General features: G+C 45.9%; 1 protein-coding gene and 1 long non-coding RNA gene across 2 annotated transcripts in view; both read left to right on the top strand.

Annotated features, from left to right (window-relative positions):
- The first annotated feature begins 497 nt into the window (after window positions 1–497).
- Window positions 498–4,198, top strand: LOC140694316 (uncharacterized). Its single transcript, XR_012070047.1, has 3 exons — window positions 498–697; window positions 2,467–2,575; window positions 3,961–4,198. It is a non-coding gene; the product is annotated as an uncharacterized lncRNA (long non-coding RNA).
- A 7,725-nt stretch (window positions 4,199–11,923) lies between these two features.
- The window catches only part of LOC140694305 (uncharacterized), a 40,624-nt gene continuing 33,563 nt past the window's right edge, over window positions 11,924–18,984 (top strand). The window contains exons 1-2 of the mRNA XM_072957607.1: window positions 11,924–11,940; window positions 15,118–15,291. Of these exons, the coding sequence (XP_072813708.1) occupies window positions 15,134–15,291 (158 nt within the window). The 5' untranslated portion in view covers window positions 11,924–11,940; window positions 15,118–15,133. The remainder of the gene's footprint in view (window positions 11,941–15,117; window positions 15,292–18,984) is intronic.

The following is an 18,984-nucleotide window of genomic DNA, read 5'->3' as shown; positions in this document are numbered from 1 at the left end:
GTAGGGATGCAGGGAGGTGCTCAGGGACGTGGCCAGGATTAGAAGGCAAGTGCATATCCTTGCCGTCAGCCTGACCCCGGGAGGCTATTGCAATGCTTTGGGGCGGCGGCGGCGGCGGTGGCGATTGGGAGGCTGCCCGGGCAAGCCGGTCGATTTCTTCTCTTCCCTGCAGCCTGGCCTGGGGTGGGGCTTGGCCGCCGGAGATTCGCCAGATGTTGGACTCCAGGTAAGCCTGCTCCTGGGAGGTGGGGCGGTTAGGTCAGCGGGCGGCGGCAGCCGCAGAGGGGCGGAGCGGGGCTACCCCTGGCGAACGGGTGGAATAGCTGCCATTTCCCGGCTGCTGGGCCTGGGAGCGGCCTCTGCTTCCCCAGGTCGCCGGACACTCCTGTCCCACTCAGCTTGCTGAGTGCGGAGTGGGGGCGGGGCCGTTAAGGTGCGGGGCCCACGGGGGGAGGGGGGCTGCCGCGGGGGAGCCGGTCAATTCGCTCCGCTCTCCCCAGCGGCGGAGCGAGGGGCGGCTTCTGCTGCCCTAGAGGCGGGACGCGGTTCTCCAGATGAGCTTGCTCCTGGGAGGCGGCGGCGGAGGCGGCAGGGGCAGGGGATGTGTTCCAGGGAGCTGCTCCATTTCTTCTCTCCCCCGTGGCCTGGCTTGGGGGCGACCTCTGCCGCCGGAGATTTGCCTGAGGTCCGACTCCAGGTGAGCTTGCTCCTGGGAGATGGGTGCGGTGCGGTCAGGGGGCTGGTAAGGTGGTGGCTGCGGGCATAGGGAGGCTGCCCCGGAGGATCTTGTGGATTAGCTCCATGTCTGCACCGCGTGGCCTGAAGGCGGCCTCTGCTGCTCCAGGTCCCGGGACACCCCTGTCCCACTTTGCCTGCTGGGGGCGGGAGGCAGGGTAGTCAGGGTGCAGGGGTGGTGGTGGTCGGCGGCCTGCAGCGGGGGAGCGGCCCATTTGCTCCCATCTTCCCCGCGTCTTGCCCTGGGGGCTGTCGCTGTTGCCCTGTGTTACGAGACCCGTGTATCCTAGTCGGCCTGACCCCGGGAGTTGGACTTGGTACTTTGGGGGTGGTGGCAGCAGCGGCAGGTTTTCCCATGGAGCTTGTCCATTTGCTCCCACTTCCCCTCATGGTTTGCCCTGGGGACGGTCCCTGTTGTCCCAAGTTCGCCGGACGTCCATCTCCAGGTCAGCCTGCTCCCTAGAGGAGGCCACTGTGAGGTCATGGGCAAGAGTGGTGGCTGCTGCGGGGGTAGGGGCTGCCTTGGGGAGCTGGTGGATTGGCTCCCGTCTTCCCGATGGCCTGGTGTGGGAGTGGCCTCTCCTGCCCCAGATCACCAGACGCACCTGTCCCAATCAGCCTGCTGGGGGAGGGGCGCCCTGGGCGGTGACTTTAAGGTGCGGGGGTGGCGATGGCGGAGGTAGAAGACCTGCAGCGCAGGGCCTGTCAATTTGCTCTCGTCTTCCCCACGACCAATCCTGGGGGCGTCCTCTGCTGCCCAAGAAGCCGGATGCCCGTCTCCAGGTCAGCTTGCTCCTGGGAGACGGGCCCGATGAGGTCGAGGGGCAGAAGCAGTTGCGACGGCCTGCTGCCCCGCCTAATGGGGCCACTTCTTCTCCTCTCCCCTGACCTGGCCTGGGGACGTCCTCTCCGGCGCAAGATTCGCCTGACACCCCACACCCGGTCTGATTGCTCCTGGGAGGTGGGCGCAGTGAGATCAGGAGGTGGAGAGGACAGGGGGCTGCCCCTGGACTGCTGGAGGATAAGCACCAATCTCTCTGGAGGCCTGACGTGGGGGCGGCCTCTGCTGCCCCTCGTTCCCAGGTCACACTTCTTCGGGTCATATTTCCCCGGGGTTGCAGTAGGGTGCGGGGGCCGCGGGGTGTTGGCGGGGGTATGGAGCCTGCTGCTTGGGAGCAGGGGGTTTAGCTCCCATCTTTTCCGCAGCTTGGCCTGAGGGCAGCCTCTCTTGCTCCAGGTCGCAAAGCAGTTTCCCTGACAGCTTAGCCACCAGAGGTGGGCAGGATGGGCTGAGAGCACTGAGGCAGCCGCCAAGGCAGCGACGGAGGGGGCTGTCCCTGGTCAGCTGATCAATTTGTTCCCATCTCAACATTTGTTGCCCCAGTTTCGCAGAACGCCCTTGTCCAGTTTATTCTTCTCCAGGGAGGTGGACGCAGTGCATGCAGCCCGAGGTCTGGGCTCTCCCTTGGGAGGGGCAGAAATCTCTTGTTCTCCTTTGTCTTTATTCTTCAGCGAAGTGGTTACTGGACGCAATTCTTAATTCTGAGAAAGTGTATCCTGTGTTACGGAAGAGCTGCTGGACAGTGAGTTTTCTGGGTGGATTTTCATATCAGCTGATGTCCCAGGCAGGCAGGAAAGCTATTACTCAGAGCTTCTTAGTCTGGGGTTGGTGATGGCCCCGCCATCCTCACCATGCTTTTTAAAAATATGTTACTCCCCTCTTTTTCCTAGGTGACATTTTAGGTTATTGGGTCTCAGATTGCTGGCACACTCATCCCTGTTCTCAAACATTTTTAAACTTGGGTGAAGTGATAAGTAGGGGAAGATGATTTACTGAAAGGTAAGACTACTTAAATTCGCATTAAAGCTACATTCTGTCAATCTTTCTCAAATGATTTTTCTCTGATTCTAAATCCACGACCTAGTGAATGTTGTACTCCTGTGTAAATCATTGATCTTCACATCACATTTCTTGAGTGGTCAACGAGATTTGTTAATTAGATTATTCCTGAAAGGAAAAGTTCAGGCTTTTCAGAATTCCTTGTCTGATGTCACCCAGGCAGTCACAGTAGAAGACAGAGCTGATATAAAAATCCCTCAGCTGCCTGAACTGCAAAGCTTCTGGGATTACTGATCCCTGAAATGCAGGTGACTCTTGATGATAATCTGGGGGATGGTTTATATGATCAGATTCTTCCAGTCCTATAAATGGGTTCCGTGGCCCCAGCCCTGGGAGAACTGGTCATAGGGGCCATATCGTGAGGGGTGGGATGGGAAGACAATGTGTAAGAGCTGGAATCACTGAGATTCCACACTCGCTAAACACAGACTCCAGAGCCTAATTGTTGTCAGGTTCTGTTCTGGATTTGAGAGTGTGTTCATACATGATTCTTGCCCTTCTGGAGTCACTGCCTGGATGGAAGTAACCTTTACATAGATCTGTGGAGGATGACATTTAAGTAGATGGGCTGTTATGGTTCTCAGTGTGCCCAGGCTTGCTCTTCCAGGCACTCGTGGGACTAACGAGAGTCATGTTATTCACTCATTCACTGATTTATTACCCTTGAATTGATCACTCTTCTGAAAGTAGGTATCAGGAAGCTGAGTTTTGTCCCCTGTCCTATCACTGATTGTATCTGTCAGTCGGGCGCCCTGCGTATGCATTGTGAAATGGTGGTATTTCGTGCCCAATGGGGCAGCACTGTCAGTTCTGAGAATCAGGGGAGACACGTGGGTAGGACAGCACCCTGACACACATGGCACCCCCCACCCCGTGAGACAGAATTGTCGATGCTCAGGTGACCCGATGTAGACCACGGTGCTAAACCTGAGCATGTTTAGTGATCCTGGTGGCTATGAAAATACAGACTACCAGTCTCTACCTCTGGAGACTCTGAGGGTGTGCACCCCAGAATACTGCATTTTAAGAAGCACTTTAACGAATCCTGATGAAGAGATCTGAGTGTCCCACGGAGAAACACTGGTGTACGAGACACCAATATTGAGGATTCTCAGGGAACGATGTCTTTTCAGGTTGGTCCAAGGGCCCTCACTTTAGACTTTTGCCTTAGGTTTAATTGTATGTGTTCAGAAGTGATGTCTTTCACTTCCAGTGCATGTCAGTATGCTCTGTGCAGGGATTTACTCTCAGTAGATGGCAAAAACTGATTCTTCAGGTCACCGAGCTAAAGTGTGAACGATATTTTATTTTGGTTTTCTTTATAGCAATGCAGAGTCTCCCGAGAAGAGATTCAGACTGAACAGCTTTGTGTCAGACTTTGGAAGATGGCTGCTGCCCAAGGTGTTCTCTGGCAGTGCAATCACGAATCTAGGTCCCTCTTTCACTGCTACATCAATGGAGTGGACCACTTGGACAAGGCCAAAGCTGGTATCCCTACCATAGCCCTTTACAGTGATATTCCGCTCCAGGAAGCCATCAGAAGCAGTAGGTGGCCAGAGGAGGAGCCGAACAGACTCATGAAATGTGACATCCCCAGCTTTATCAACACGGACCTGAACTCTTCCTTTGTGGAAAATGATTTCCTGATTTTGTAACTACCGATTGTTCTAGAAAATAAGCCAGTTGCCCAGAACTCACACAAAGACTTGAATTGAGAAACGTGCTTTGTCAGGTATCTTTCTGAAGATGTGAAGTCTGTCTTTGTATGGCAGGAAGTCCCCTTTCACAAAACTGAATGTGTTTGTGTCTGAGAGAGGGAAATGGAGACAGAAAGACGAAGAAGCAGAAGAGAGCCCCCTCAGAAGAGAGCTAGTTAAGGTGAGTTTTTGTGCCTTTAAAAAACATTTGGGGTTTTAGGGGGAACAAAGTATTTACACTGTCTTATTCTCCTCGTTGGAAACCTTGGCCCCGTCGTCAGAGTCAGCGGCCTTGAACGGGGGTTTCACGCTGCGTTTCATCTGGCGCTGCCACTTCCACGCTCTGCCTTTAGCACGTTGCTTTGCCTGTCAGGGTTGCCACCCTTTTAACTGTAAGGTGAGGAGTCTGGAGTGGATGATCCACCCCAACTCTGCTGTTTTGCAAATTTCTGATTTCGTATTCAGATGAGGCTGGGATACACCTAGAGCAGTATAAACCAGGCCCTACCTCCTGCCTATTGCTGGGGCATCCCTCAGGCCTGTGCCTTCTACTTAATCCTTTACTGAGCCCAGCTTTTGTCAGGAGCCCAAGTGCCTACCGGGATGGCAGGGGACTTGTCTTTCGTGGTCACGGTGGCCAAGAATTCTATTGGTTGTTCTGAAACAACTCTTCCGAGATCCTCCACCCACCCCTGCTCAAACCTAATGACAGCCCTACGGTTCCTTTCCTAGGAGGAGGATCAATCCATGGTGAATTTTATGACAATCCTGTCCCCAGGAATGCACGGAAGTTTATCAGCTGAGTGAGGGGAGGTGCCTCTGTGTCCCTGTATCTCTGTCTGCTCACAGTTCGCGGCCACCGGCTACTGAACAAGAAAAGTGCTATTCACCATGTTGTGTGTTTTCCAAATGTGTAGGTGATGGTCTTGTGGCTCGTGCGTGGGCTTTGATTTGGGATGGTGAAGGGCTTATAAATACCTCATCAACATGTATTCGAGGTGGCCTGTTGCCACACAGATTTGATTCATGAAGGCATCAAGCCTGCACACTGGTTTGGAAACAACTTGGTTTTGATCATTCACACTGCATGCATGACTCGCTGCTAATCTCTGGGTGTTTTTTTCATTTCAGATTTATTCACCCCGTGTCTTGCTTAAGCTGAAAAATACATTTATTTCACCAGAATATCCTCTGATTCTTTGGTTACACACATCCAGTTTTTTTAATTCCTTTAAAAATGATTCTGTGTTTATAATGCCTCCTAATTTCTATCATCTCTGTGTTGCCAGTGGCCTGAGACATGCACCAGATTTGATGCCGGAACTGTTCCACCAAAAGAAATCCCTTTGTCGTAATATCTTTTGAGGAAAATATTATTCTTTAAGGCTCTAACAGTAAATCGTAGAACAAAGCATGGAACATTTCTTGTAGTTAATACATGTTCATGCAAAAAGAAATGATCTTTTCATTAAACAATGTTGATTTTAATAACTTTTACAAATGTGAACATTATTATTCATAATTTAAGTAACCAGATAAAACCACAGTTATTTATTATGAAGATTGAAAACTATTTACACAGTCTCTTAATTAGAAGTAGCTTTATTAGAAGACTGAAGGGTATTTAAAAGATGGAAAAATACCCATGATGACACCATCATTTTTATTAACTAAATATCAAGAACTGTGCAGGGTTAAGATTTAACCCTCTGCAAACTGCCAAGTTGGCATGAGGTAGTTTGTGGATGCTGCCAGAGGACAGGACACTCCCCCAGGATCAGAGACAAAGGACTTCCAGCCAGCACAGCAGGCAGCCTGTGGTTCAAGTTCATATTGGTTCCTGAGTTCCTTTCCTATTGCTGTTGTAACAAAGGACCACAGACTCAGTGGCTTAAAGCAATACACATTCATCTTCCCACTGTTCTAGGGTGCAGAAGTGCAAGGTCAATGTCAGTTGCTAAAACCAACGAGTGGCCAAGGCTAAGTTCCACACCGAGGCTCTTGGGAGGGATTCGTCTTCCTACCTTTCCCAGCTTGCAGAGGTGCTCACACTCCTTGGCCCAGGGCCCTGTGTCACTGTGACCTCTGCTGCCACTTTACATCTCTGTCTCTGACTATATAGATATAGAGGAAGAGTCTTCAACATCTGGTATGGACCCTTTTTCCTAAATGGACATTGTATCCCTATTTATGTGCAGATGAAAACCCCTTCCCTCCAGGGTGCGGTGGCATCAGCTCACAAGATGACCACTCTGGGCTTTAAATGTCCCCTTTGTTTTGTCATCAGGGAACTTCTCTCTCCATAGTTAGCTCTGTGTTACATTGTTGTTATATTTTACCCGGAATTACTGAAAGTTTTACTTAAAAGAGATCCTAATTAGCTCTGTTTACCTGTTTCCAGAGCTGAAAGCTTCAGTTCTAGAGTATCTGTTTGATTTTTCTTAAAAATACATTCCAGTATATTTCTCTGGTGAAAGTCTCTACCCTGTTATCTATTCTCCCATCATTTCCTTATTTTCTTGAATATATTAAAAGTATTTTATAGCCTTTATTGGTAGCTCTGATGCCTACATCACCTGGGGGTTTGCATCCTTTGTCTAATGCTCCTTATTCTCATGTTATCTGTCATATAGTCTGGACATGTTGCATGTCTAGAAATTCTTTATTACATGGCAGACATTGCAAATGAAAAATCCATGTTATCTTCCGTGAGAGCTTTTCTACCTTCCCGTTAGGCAGACAGTGTGAGGGACTGATCATGTCACTCCAATCAGGCGCTGAGGTGGATCAGGACTAAAGTGCCTTTTTTCTTAAAACAGCTTTGAGGTATACTTGGCAAAATAATTTTCACACGTTTAAAATGTACAGCTTAATACATTTTGACATAAGAATATCCCCAAGAAACCATGACCACACTCAAGACAGTGAACATACCCATCACCCACAAAGCTTCTCTCCTGCCTTTTGTTGTCCCTCCCTCCCTCCCCGTCTCTTCCCCTGGGAACCATTGATCTGCTTTCTATCACAACATATTGGTTTGCATTTTCAAGATCCTTATATGAATGGGTTCATGCATTATCTACTCTATGTTGTCTGACTTCTTTCATTCAGTGTAATTATTTTGAGAATCATCTGTGTTGCTGTATTAATAGCTTATTTGTCTTATAGTAGAGTATTGTTTAGTGCTGAGTTTTTACTGAAGAGTTTATTGTGAGCAGTGTTTGTATAGACCATCATTTCTTTCTGCATTTACTTCTTGATGGATGTATGGGTTATCTACAACTTGTGCTATTATAAATAAAATAGCAGTGAATATTTGGTTACAAGTCTTTGTATGGACATATGCTTTTCCTTTCTAAAGCACCAGATGAGGAATGTCTGGATTATATGGTACATAGGTGTTTACCTTTTTAAAAGAATCTGTTAAAGACTTTTCCAAAATGGTTGTACTATTGTAAATTCCTCGTGGTGTGTATCAGTTCTGGTTGCTCTACTTCCTTGCCAGCACCTTGTAAGGTCAGTCTTTCTAATCGTATTCTTTCTAGTATGTATGTGAACTAGTATCTTACTGTGGCTTTTAAAAGTATTTCTCTAATGACTAATGACATCTTTAATCAGCATCTTTTCATATGCTTATTATCCATCTGGATATCTTTACTGAATTGTGTTTTCTGGCCTCATTCATTCATTCAGGTGTTAGAATTATTATTGAATTTTGAGACCTCTATTCTGGATCAGATACAAAGAGAGACCTTTATCAGATTTATGATCTGCAAATAGCTTCTGTCTATGGCTTGTCTTTTCATTTGCTTAGCAGTGTTTAGAAGAGCTTTGAAGAGTCTTAATGTTGACAAAGTTCACTCTATCAGTTTCTTTTTAAAATAGATGATACTTTTGGTGTCATAGCAAAGAAATATTTGCCAAACCCAAGGCCATAAAGCTTAAGCCTATGCTTGTTCTCCTAGCTCTTTTATAGTTTTAGATTTCCTATTAAGATCTATGATCCATTTTGAGGTAAATTTTGTATATTTTGTGAGGTGTGGATCAAAGTTCATTTTTTTTTGTGTATCACTATCTAATTGTTCCAGCAGTACATGTTGAAAAGACCCTTTCTCCACAGCATCCTTTTTGAGAATCAATTGTCTGTATAAGTGTTGGTTTAGTTCTGAACATTCTATTGTGTTCCATTATTCTATTTTCCTGTTTTACACCAACACCATAATTTCTGATTACTGTAGCTTTATAAAATAAAGTCTGAAAATCAGATAGTGCAAGTCTTCCAACTTTGTTTTTCTTGTTCAAAGTTGTTTTGGATATTTGGATCCTTTGAATTTTTATATGAATTTTAGAATAAGTTTTTAAATTCCTTACATCCTGTTCTGCCAAAATTCCACCCATGTCTTTGGCCGTCTCCAAAGCCACATTTTCTGAAGAAGTCTCTCTACATCCCAGGTGAAAGGAATTTCACTTTTGTCTGTGCTCAAATCACATTTGATAATATTTGATTACATTTAATCATATTTGGCTGTATGTACTTGTCTGATCTTTCCAGCCATATAGTAAATCTCAAAAGATTAGGAATCTTGACTTGGTTCCCTCTGTGTGCTGAGAAACTAGTTCTATGCTTTGCAGGAGTGAGCCCTGCAGTAAGAGGTATCTGCAGCACACATCTAGCTCATTGCTTGAATATTGTCAAGGAATTCTGCAGATTTAGAATTGTTTATTGATTGTTGTCTCCAAGACGGCTCAGTCTTTTTTATTTCTATTGCTACTGCTGCAGTTTCAAAGAACAATGGGCTAATTATTTTCCAAATATCAAATCATACTCTAATTGTGTTGTCACACAAGTTATGTGCTGCTGTGTCTTAACAACCTGCTTAGTGTTCACAGGCTCCTTCACTCATGGAACATTTGGGAGAATGTCATATCCTTAGAGATAGCAATGCTGACTTTGGCGACCTGAGCAGCAGTATCTGAACTCACTCCTGCTGTGTTTCCAGTGTCCCCTCTAGCCCTCCTCCAGCCCTCCATGGGGGGCCCTGCAGTTCTGCCCTAGGAAAGCCTGTTGCTTCTCAGGAAGACTTCCCTATGAAACATAATCATGTCCTTCTTGTGGGGACATTCAGTCCAGAGACCTGAAAGCAGGGGAAAATGTTTAGCCTGCTTTTGGTAGAACCTAAATTCTTCCATATTTGTTAGAAGCAATTTCAATGAGGAAACTGTTTTGGCATCTAACAAATCAGCATAAATGACTGATGAGGAAGATCAGCTTCCCCATCCCACTCAGTCATCATGTTGATGTGACACTCACATTGGCAAACATTTTCTCCTATGAGCAACGTAAAGTTCAAGACGTTATGAATGGCTTTTTGTTTTTATTTCTTAGTCTTTCCACATTCACTCTGTCTCGTGAGATTATATGAATCCTGCTTATTGTCAGCCCAGCACTAAACTTTTTAAAAGGATCACGTGTTTAAAAGGCTAGTGGGCAATTTTTTAGAAGACAGAAATCCTTAGATTTTGGTCCTAGAGTTGAATCTTGGTTAGTGGTGAATGAAAATTCCCGTTAAAATTTTAAATTCAGTGATATAAAGTCTTAAAAATAGTTAAATATTAGTCAATTTCATTAAACACTATAAGAGTTATTTACCTTTAAGCCTGTTTCTGGGGCAATTTTGCAATGATTCCCTCCCTTTATCGATTCCCTCTTTATCAGAATCCTTGAGAGGCCCCTGTCATCATTGTCACTATCGTCATCATCATCATGGAACTGATTCTTCTGGATGATTCAAGGAAAATAAAGAGATGGACGGGATTATGTGTAGGACAGTGTGTGCATATACAATAAGAACAGCTGTCAGACATTAGATGCAAGATACCCATTTCATTTAGAGAAGAATGTGGTCATGAAATCCTGATGTGGTGAATGAAGGAAGCGGTGGGAACAGGATAGTCAATGGAAAGGAGGAGGAAGTGAGTGAAGTGGAGAGCATAGGTCCTTGGTTAGTTGATCAGCACATTGGTGAGAATGAGAGGAGTGTGATGGCAGAATCATGTCCCTCCCCGGCCACAGGGTAGCCACCTGTGCCATGTTACTGTACATGGCAAAAGGGATGACAGATATTTTAGGATAAAAATCTTAGAGGATTTCTGTCTCCTAAATTGTCTATTAGTTAGCCTTTTAAACCCATGATACATTATTAAAGATTAGTGCAGGGGCACAAATAAAAAGGATTCATATAATCTCACCAGACATACTGAATGTAGAAAGGATAAGGAAGAAAAACAAAAAGGCACTTATAAGTGCCTTGAACCATAAATTGCTCATGAGAGAAAATGTTACACAAGGTGAATGTCACAGCCACATACATACTGCCTGAGTGGGATGGGACAAGGGGATCCTGAGATGAGACAATAGGGTGAGTAGCCCGGATTGTCCAAGTGGGCCCAATGTAATCACAGGTGTCCTTAAAATGGAGGATATTTCCCAGCTGAGTTTAAAATCAGAGGGAGGTGTAGCGATGGAGCAATGTTCAGAAAGGCTGCTGACCATGAAAATGGAGGAAGTTGAGGGGCACAAGCTATGGAAGGTGGGTGACCTCTGTAAACTGGGGGAAAAAAAAAGGAAACATTCTCTTCTAGACCCTCTAGAAGGAAGGAATCCTGCTGGTACCTTGAATTTAGCCCAATGAGAACTGTGTTGGATCTCTGACCTACACACCCATAAGCTGAAAATTCTGTGCTAGTTTAAGCTATTAAGCTTATGGGAATTTGTTACAGTGGTAATAGGAAAATAACATAGTGAGCGGTAGTGTAAGGGATTAAAGGTGTAGGATCGGGTGTGGAGAGAATTCTGACATTTACCGCTAAAAAACAACCAGGTGAAGTGGGAAGGTGATTTAAGGAAGACCTACCTGGCAGGGCTGTCAAGCAGACTGGAGCGAGTGAAGCCTTGGAGTTAGAGGAATCAATTAAACCTCTACAAGGAAAATAAGAAATAAAATGTAACAGGGCTTCAGTGTTAGTAGATGTAGGAATGGAAATGGGTAGAGAGATATAAACATTATTTTGAAATTAGCTACAGGTTTGATGACTGCATATTTGGGAGAGTTAGCCAATGTGTGGACTGAATGCATCCCCTCAAAATCCATCTGTCAAAACCTCATCTCCCAGGGTGATGGTACAGGGAGGCGGGGCCTTTGGGAGGTGATTAGTAGGATAAAATGAGGTCATGAGAGTAGAGCCCTCATGAATGGTATTAGTGTTCTTATACAGGGCCCCAAAGTGCTTGCTTCTCTCTCCTCTCTGGGCCATGAAGATAGTGGGAAGACAGCCATCTTCGAGCTGGCAATCCTCTCCCAGATACACTGACCTTGAAAGCCTCAGCCTCCAAACCGTAAGGAATATGCTGGTTGTTTAAGCCACCCGACCCACGGTAATTTGTTACAGAATCCCAGACTGACGAAGACAGTGGAGAATGCCACTGCGTTTGGCACTGATTGCCTGGAGAATGCTGAAACCCAGGAAGTGGGCAGCACAGACGTTTACTCATTTAATCCTGCCAACACTGTAGGGGATAGAGTCAACATATTCCTCGCTATTTAAAAGGTAAGGAAAAAGAGGCACAAATAATAACAACGACAACGACAACGACAACAACAACAACAATAATTTGTCCAAGATTCACACAGAACTCCCTGGAGGGAGAGTGAGAATTAATACTTATGCAGGCTGGCCCCAGAGCCCCTGCTCATAACTAATAAGTCAGATCACCTTGCTTATTTGGATCAGTTTTTTCAACTGTGATATGAGTGTACTGTGTCCAGTAACTTATAATTTCAAAATACCTCACTGTAAGGGAATCATTAGTTGCAGGCATTACAAACCACAGAAATCTAGACATACAAAAATAACTTGTTAGGGCAAGATAACCAATAATGTTTTTAAATATTATACCTGCTGACCCTTTGCAATAAAGTGTTTATTTATAATTCTGTCTGGCTACAGAATAACATCATAATCCTGCATGTGGCTGGTGGCTCCCGTGTTGGACAGCACGGGTCTAGAGAATTTAAATAACTTGCCCAGCCTTGCCCAGGAAGCTCGTGGTGGGATCAGAACTATAGTCTGGGACTGTTCCTTCCTATCCAACAAGTCCCTCATGGAAGTTTAGAAGCTTCTCCTTTGGTGCCCAGATGTCTATCCGTACTTATGACATCTGGTCAGGTGCCCCGGCCTGCTCCTGAACATCAGCCAGAACCCACTTCTGCTCTTTTTTGGCGAGGTAATACCTTCTAGCAACTTTCATTACCTTCTTGGCATCAGTTCTTACCTGGAAGGGTAGTAGCTAGAGATGGAATTGTGTCCACATGACAGGTTTTTCAAAAATATAGTAGGAGTGGTCAAGAGAAGATAACCTCAGGAATACGAGTGGAAGCATGTCATTTAATATACCAAATGCGTACTTTCAATGTATGTTTGTGTTTCCGAGTCCAGGCTTGTTCTACTCGTGTATTACAGGCCAACACAACAGGAGACAAGGATTTGGGGCAAGAAAGAGCGGCTTAAATTTGTAAAGCCAGCGGAGAAGATGGTAGACCAATGTCCTGGAGAACCATCATCCCAAATCTGAATTCAGGCTCTTATATTAAAAAGCGGAAGCGGGAATGCTTGGTTGTTGCAATCTTGGTGTATGAATTCTTTGTTGTTAGAATCCTTTGTTCTTGCAGCTCTTCACCTGGGTCAGATCCTTGTAAACCTCCAACAAGCAAATGTTATTTTCTATTTTGTATCTTGTTATCTTTATACGAATGGAAAAGTGTTAATATCCTTCAAAGTCAGAGCCTTGAGAATAGGGTCTCCTGTATATTTCAGGATCTAGGCTACATTGTTTCACAAAAGGTGCAGAAACAACAAGACTAAGCCTAGGACACAGGGCACAGGGTTAAAGTCAAAGGAACAGATCTAATATGGATTCAGATTTCTTCTTTCCTATTTCAGTAGTGCCATGGGGAAGACACTTTGGGCAGCTTTCTGTAGGGTCCTGGAGGCTTTCTCTCTCAGCCTCTGTGCACCTCTATTGAAAACCGGTCAGCGCTATTGGCCTGCTGGAAAACCACTCCGCCTGTTTTGCCCTGAAGTTGTGTTCTGTTTATAACTCATCTCTACTCCTTGGAAAACAACTCAATAAAGACTCAGTTGGTTTTCCACCAGCCCTGGGCAGGGGTGAGGGATAGCATGTTATTATTTTATAAAAAAAAATATATAAAAGAAGTTTTAAAACAACACTGGACACATAGGAGAGAGACAAACAATGCTTCCTGGCTTAAATCAAAAGTGATGACTCAGTGAGTCTATGGCTGCTGTATTTGCTGAGCTAGTTACTCCATTGCTCCATTACACATTTATTTTAACTGAAAAAGAAATATATGCATATGGATAAAAAAATTCAAACAGAGCAAAAAATACTCAAGTGAAAGAAGTTTTCCCTCATCCTCTGTTCTTACACGCCTCCCTGGAGATGCCAATGTTTACAATCCTTTGTGTGCTGTTCCAGATATTCTATGCACGTTCCCACCAATGTATGTAAATTCCTTTAAAGTTTTACTTATTTTTAACTTAAAGGGACTTAAATCCTCAAGTGGCTTCTGCCACAGTAATAGAAAAGAAGAAATCTGACTCCATATTAGATCTGTTCCTTTGACTTTAACCCTGTGCTCTGTCTCCTAGGCTTCATCTTGCTTGTAAAACAATGTTGCCTAGAGCCTAAAATATACAGGAGAGCCTATTTGGAAGGCTCTGACCTTTAAGGGTATTTAACACTTTTCCAATCATATAAAGATAACAAGTTGCAGAATAGAAAATAACGTTTGTTTTGTTGGAGGTTTACAGGGATCTGACCCCGGGAGATAGCTGCAAGAACAAAGGATTCTAAAAAGAAGGAATTCCTACACCAAGAAGTTTGCAAAAACCAAGCACATAGGAAAGCAGCCTGAATTCTGACTTGGCGAGATGGTTTTCTAGGACATTAGTTTGCCATCTAGGTCTACAGAAACTTGCTATTCCATGCCCCAACACTTGGTCTCCCAACTTACTGGCCTGTCCTGCACTGAGGAGAATGAATTTGGACTCAATAACACTTCCACCTACCTAGCAAGCTGGGTACTGGGACTGAGGGCAGCTCTCCCACACACAGGGGCCTACCGTGAGCCCTTGATTATTCCCAGAGGTTGGGGTGTGGTTTACCCAGGAGGGATGGGGACTATACACCAACACTCAGGCAGTCTGCTCCTTCTGGGGCTCTGACATTTTACCTCCCGCTCCCTGCCAGCCCAACACTTGGGACAGTGGAGCTAAGGCAGAGATCGTGCCTGCCTGTTTCCCAGCGTGTAAAAGGGGAATATGTACTCTTCCCAAGGTAGTTCTGAGAAACAACACCTGCGGGTGCTTGGTTCCCGGAGCAACAGTAAACCTAGCTCCTTGTGGGGGCAACGGGTGTGATACCCGTAAGGTTTCTGCAGAGACCTTAGCTGGAGGGCTGGGCCAGGGACGTAAAATATGAGCTGTGGGCAATGACGGGTTAGAGAAGGGTGTATAGGCAGGACTGCTGCCTCCTTCGGGATGCCCCAAGAGGTAAAACGCTTTCTCCCCATCTCTGCTACTCCCCTCCCAGTTCCAGATAACTGCCTTCTCTCTGCTCCTCCTGTCCATGTGTCTCCCTCCACTTTTCCCCTCCTCCCCTTCTCCTCCCCTCTTCTCCCTCCCTCGGTTCCCCTTCTCTCTCAGGACCCAGAGCAGATCGATGGCCCTCCTGCGCATGCGCAGTCGCTGCCAGCTGGACCGCGGGTTGGAAGTTCCAGCTCCGAGCCGGGGATCGGCCCCAATGGCTTCTCAGCTCTGTCGCCCTGTAGGCCTTTGGCTCCTGCCTGGGGCCGGGGCCTCTGGCTGTGGAAGTGCAAGGTGAGGGGATATCGGGAAAGGGGTGAGGCGGCTGCGGGAGGGCGGTCGGCGTGTCGCAGCCCCCCAGGGCGCCAGTCAGCGTGTGTTCAGCTGGATTGCTCGGGCCAGGCCCCTCTGCCCGCGTCACCTGCCCCGGCGCCCCGGCCACAGCTTTCCAGGGCCAGGTGTGCCCCTGCCGCCTCTGGCCCAGCCGGGCTCCCCTCAGTCCGCGGCTGGCGTCCCCTTCCCCTCTCCCGCCCGCGAGTCCTCTCCTCCCGGGCTTCCTCTCCTTGGCCGCCGACCCGTCCCCACCACTGGGCGGGCTGTGTCCCGGGTGGGCGAGGTCTGCACACCCGGACGGGGCGGGCGGCTTGGGCTGGGGCTGGGGCTGGCCTCCGAGCGGGGCTGCAGCCCGCGTCCCCCACCCCGCTCTCCCTGCCCCGCGACACCGGGGCTGCCTTCCTCTCCGTTTCCCGATCCCTGAGGTCGAGATTAGCGGCGTGGGTGCTGCTCCCTGGGCTGAGAGCCCGCGGCTCTAACGCCCAGCTTCTCCTGATGGAGTCGGGAAAATGGAGCAGCAGTGCTGAGGGAGCGTCTGTCTCCTTGATCAGTATTTCTGCCCCAGGTAAGTACCTTGAACTCTTTCAGGTGTTATGATGGCGGTGCTTGTTGATGTAACGTGTTTTTATACTGAGAGGAATTACAGTGGTGAAAGCAGGGCTTTGTTCAGTTAAAAATGAGCTGAAGGCATGAGGCTGTCTCATCCTCCATCCTTCACTCTCCCAGGGTGAAACGTGAGACCGTTGATCTTAAAAAGATACTTATAGTCCCTAACTAGTCCAGCCCAGCTATTGTGTGTTAACAGGAACAGCACAACCCGAGGCGTTGGAGACCCAGTGACACTGCACTCCTAAAGAGCTCCTGGCAAAATCTGGTTTGTTTTGTTTTGTTTTGTTTTTCTTTGTTTTTCTTAAATTGTGGGACAGACTAGTAGTATAGAGGGAAAAATAATTGGCAAGAAGGATGTTTTCATATAACAGCTTTATTGTGATATTGTTCACACACCATGAAGTCCACCCACTTAAATGTTACAATTCAGCAGCTTTTAGCATATTCACATTTGTGCAACCATTATTATTCCAGAACGTTTTCATCACATCAGAAAGACCAGTTGAAATGCATGACCTATCCACCCCTTCCCAGTGGTGGTTCTAAAGAAGTTTCTTGGCTGTTCCTGACCATAAATTAACTTGTTACATTCCATGAAATATCTAGAAGGAATTCTAATCAGAATTGCAATGTATCTGTCTATCAAAGCAGGAAGAATTAATGTCTTTATGGCATAAACTTCTTCTACACATGAATATATCTGGGACCCTATCTTTTCATCTATCCAGAGCCAGGCCTATGGGAAATCCTCATTAATTCTTGGGTTTGTGAATGATGAGGTTCAATACATCATTAGATGCAACTGTAGCCTTTCACTGAAGAGAAAAGTAACCTCGTAGAAGCCAAGTGATTCTCTGATGGTTAGAATGAGTGACCGCCAGTGCTGGAGTGTTCGAGTGGACTTGGTGCTTGCAGAGTTCTCCACCACCTACAGCTAAGGGGATTACCGTGTTCTTTTACTTTTTTTTTATGGCGTTGCTTTTATTTTTACTTATTATATAAAATTATTTTTTATTGAAGTGTAGTCAATTTACCATGTTAGCTTCAGATTTACAGCAGAGATTCAGTTATAAGCTTATGCATATGTATATAAATGTTTTTCAGATTGTTTTTAGTACAACTCATTACAAGTAATTGAAAATGGTACCCTGTGCTATATAGTAGGTCCTTGTCATTTATTTTATATTTATTAATGTGTATCTGTTAATCCTCCCTTTCCTGCCTGCTAACAACAGTTTGCTTTCTATGTCCATGAGTCTATTTCTAGCAGCACCGTTTTTGCTAGCAATATATGCTGGTTGGCTCTTTTCTGTTTCAGTAATTCCATCTTATGTGTGGGCGTTTTTCTTCTGGTGGGCCTGTGTGTGGTGTGCACACGTGATAATAGAGATCTGTATTTGGGAGGACTCCAGGCCTTGTGTAGTCCCTCGTATGGAGCGCCCACTGAACTGATGCTTGAACTTGGAAGAAAACAGTAAAAGTTGGAATTTCCACTATGGTTGAGACTTCCAGGTTTCTATAACCTGTTTAGCCCACCTAAATGTTGGCTGCACCCATACTGGATAATTTGGTGGAACTTCATGGTATGGTGGTATAGAGACAGGGCCTTGTATGCTTCTTCTCTTTCCTTTTTCTAACAGTCATTCTCCTGGGCCTTCCAGGTACTCCCCCAGAAGGGCCCAGGGCTGGCTTGGTGCTGCACTTAGGCAATATTTGTTAATAAGTCCCTTTCCTCATCTCTTCTGAGCCTCCATTTCCTTCTCTGCACAATGAGGGCTTAGACTAGATAAGTGCTTTTCAGTTTCTTTTAAAGCCATGTTTCCTTTGAGAAACAGAAGATGCAAATCTCTCCTCCCATCCCAACCCTTTAGATTTTGACACGTCCTCCAAGGAGTCACATAGCTCTTTGTGGTAAATTGATGTGATTGTGATTCCACGTGGCACAGAAAAGACTCTTCAGAGATTGATTGCAGGGAGAGGGCAGGAAAGGGGCAGTATGTCACACTTTCTTGTGTGAGCACTGGAGCAAAGGTTGGGTTTAAATACGGTGTCTGATGTGGCATCTCTCTAATCTTGCACAATGTGATAAACCTCTATCCCTAGTTTCTTAATGTGTCAAGTTGGGGTGGTAATATTTTAAGCCTTTTGTGAAACATTATACACATAAGCCATTTGTGTCTCTGTAGATTCAAGACCTGCTAGAGAGTCGGAATTTCTTTAAAAATACATATATATTGTCCACAGCACTCTGTCTGTGTGTATTTTGAAGTTCCTGGAGGGTGAGGGTTGAGTGTAATGTCCATTGTGGGACAGGTGGCCCATGGGTCTGTGTGCCTCAGATTTCCCCCTCCTCCCCAGTCCTCTTCCTCTCAGTCCAGGATGAAGTTCCCTAGTAGATTTACACAGAGGTCTTGTGGAAATGGCTCTTCATTTTATTGTTTCACCAAGGAGGGTTGCCATCATGATCTCTGTGGTCAGGTTTTGGTGACCTGAAGGCTATGCAATTGGGGATTTCTATTTAATAAAAAGAAAAATAATTACAAATACAAAATTAGACCTAGGTTGGTGGCAGGGGCTTTTGAAAGTGGGGGCCATTAGCTTTGTTAGCTTCAGGTGCAGTGGCCTCTGGCCACGAGGACACATCCTCATGCTCTGAAGTTGGAGGGACCAGTGGGTTCAGTGGGACTATTTACTGAGTGCATCTCATGGGCTGCGCATTGTCTTAATTGTACTGTGTGTTCCTTATTTGAGACAGTGAGCTCATTTAAACACAATAGCCTCTTTAAAATATTAGACTTTTTATTTTTAGATGTAATGTAGATTCCCATGTAGTTGTAAGAGATAATATGGAGAGGGCCTATGGACTCTTTGTCCAATTTTCTTTAATGGTTCCATCTTGCAAAGTTGGGGTACTATTCATTCGTGACTCACTAACCCTTTTAGGTTTGTGTTATTGCCCTCATTTCTATTTATGAATAAACTGGTGTTGAGAGAAGCACACAGGTCTGCCCAGGTCAACCACGTGGTTAGTGTAGATTTGGGTGG

The sequence above is a fragment of the Vicugna pacos genome, unplaced genomic scaffold (assembly GCF_048564905.1).
Source record: "Vicugna pacos unplaced genomic scaffold, VicPac4 scaffold_21, whole genome shotgun sequence".
Classification (NCBI taxonomy): Eukaryota; Metazoa; Chordata; class Mammalia; order Artiodactyla; family Camelidae; genus Vicugna; species Vicugna pacos.
Note: the sequence above shows the minus strand (reverse complement) of the source record. Positions and strands in the feature narration are given on the sequence as shown.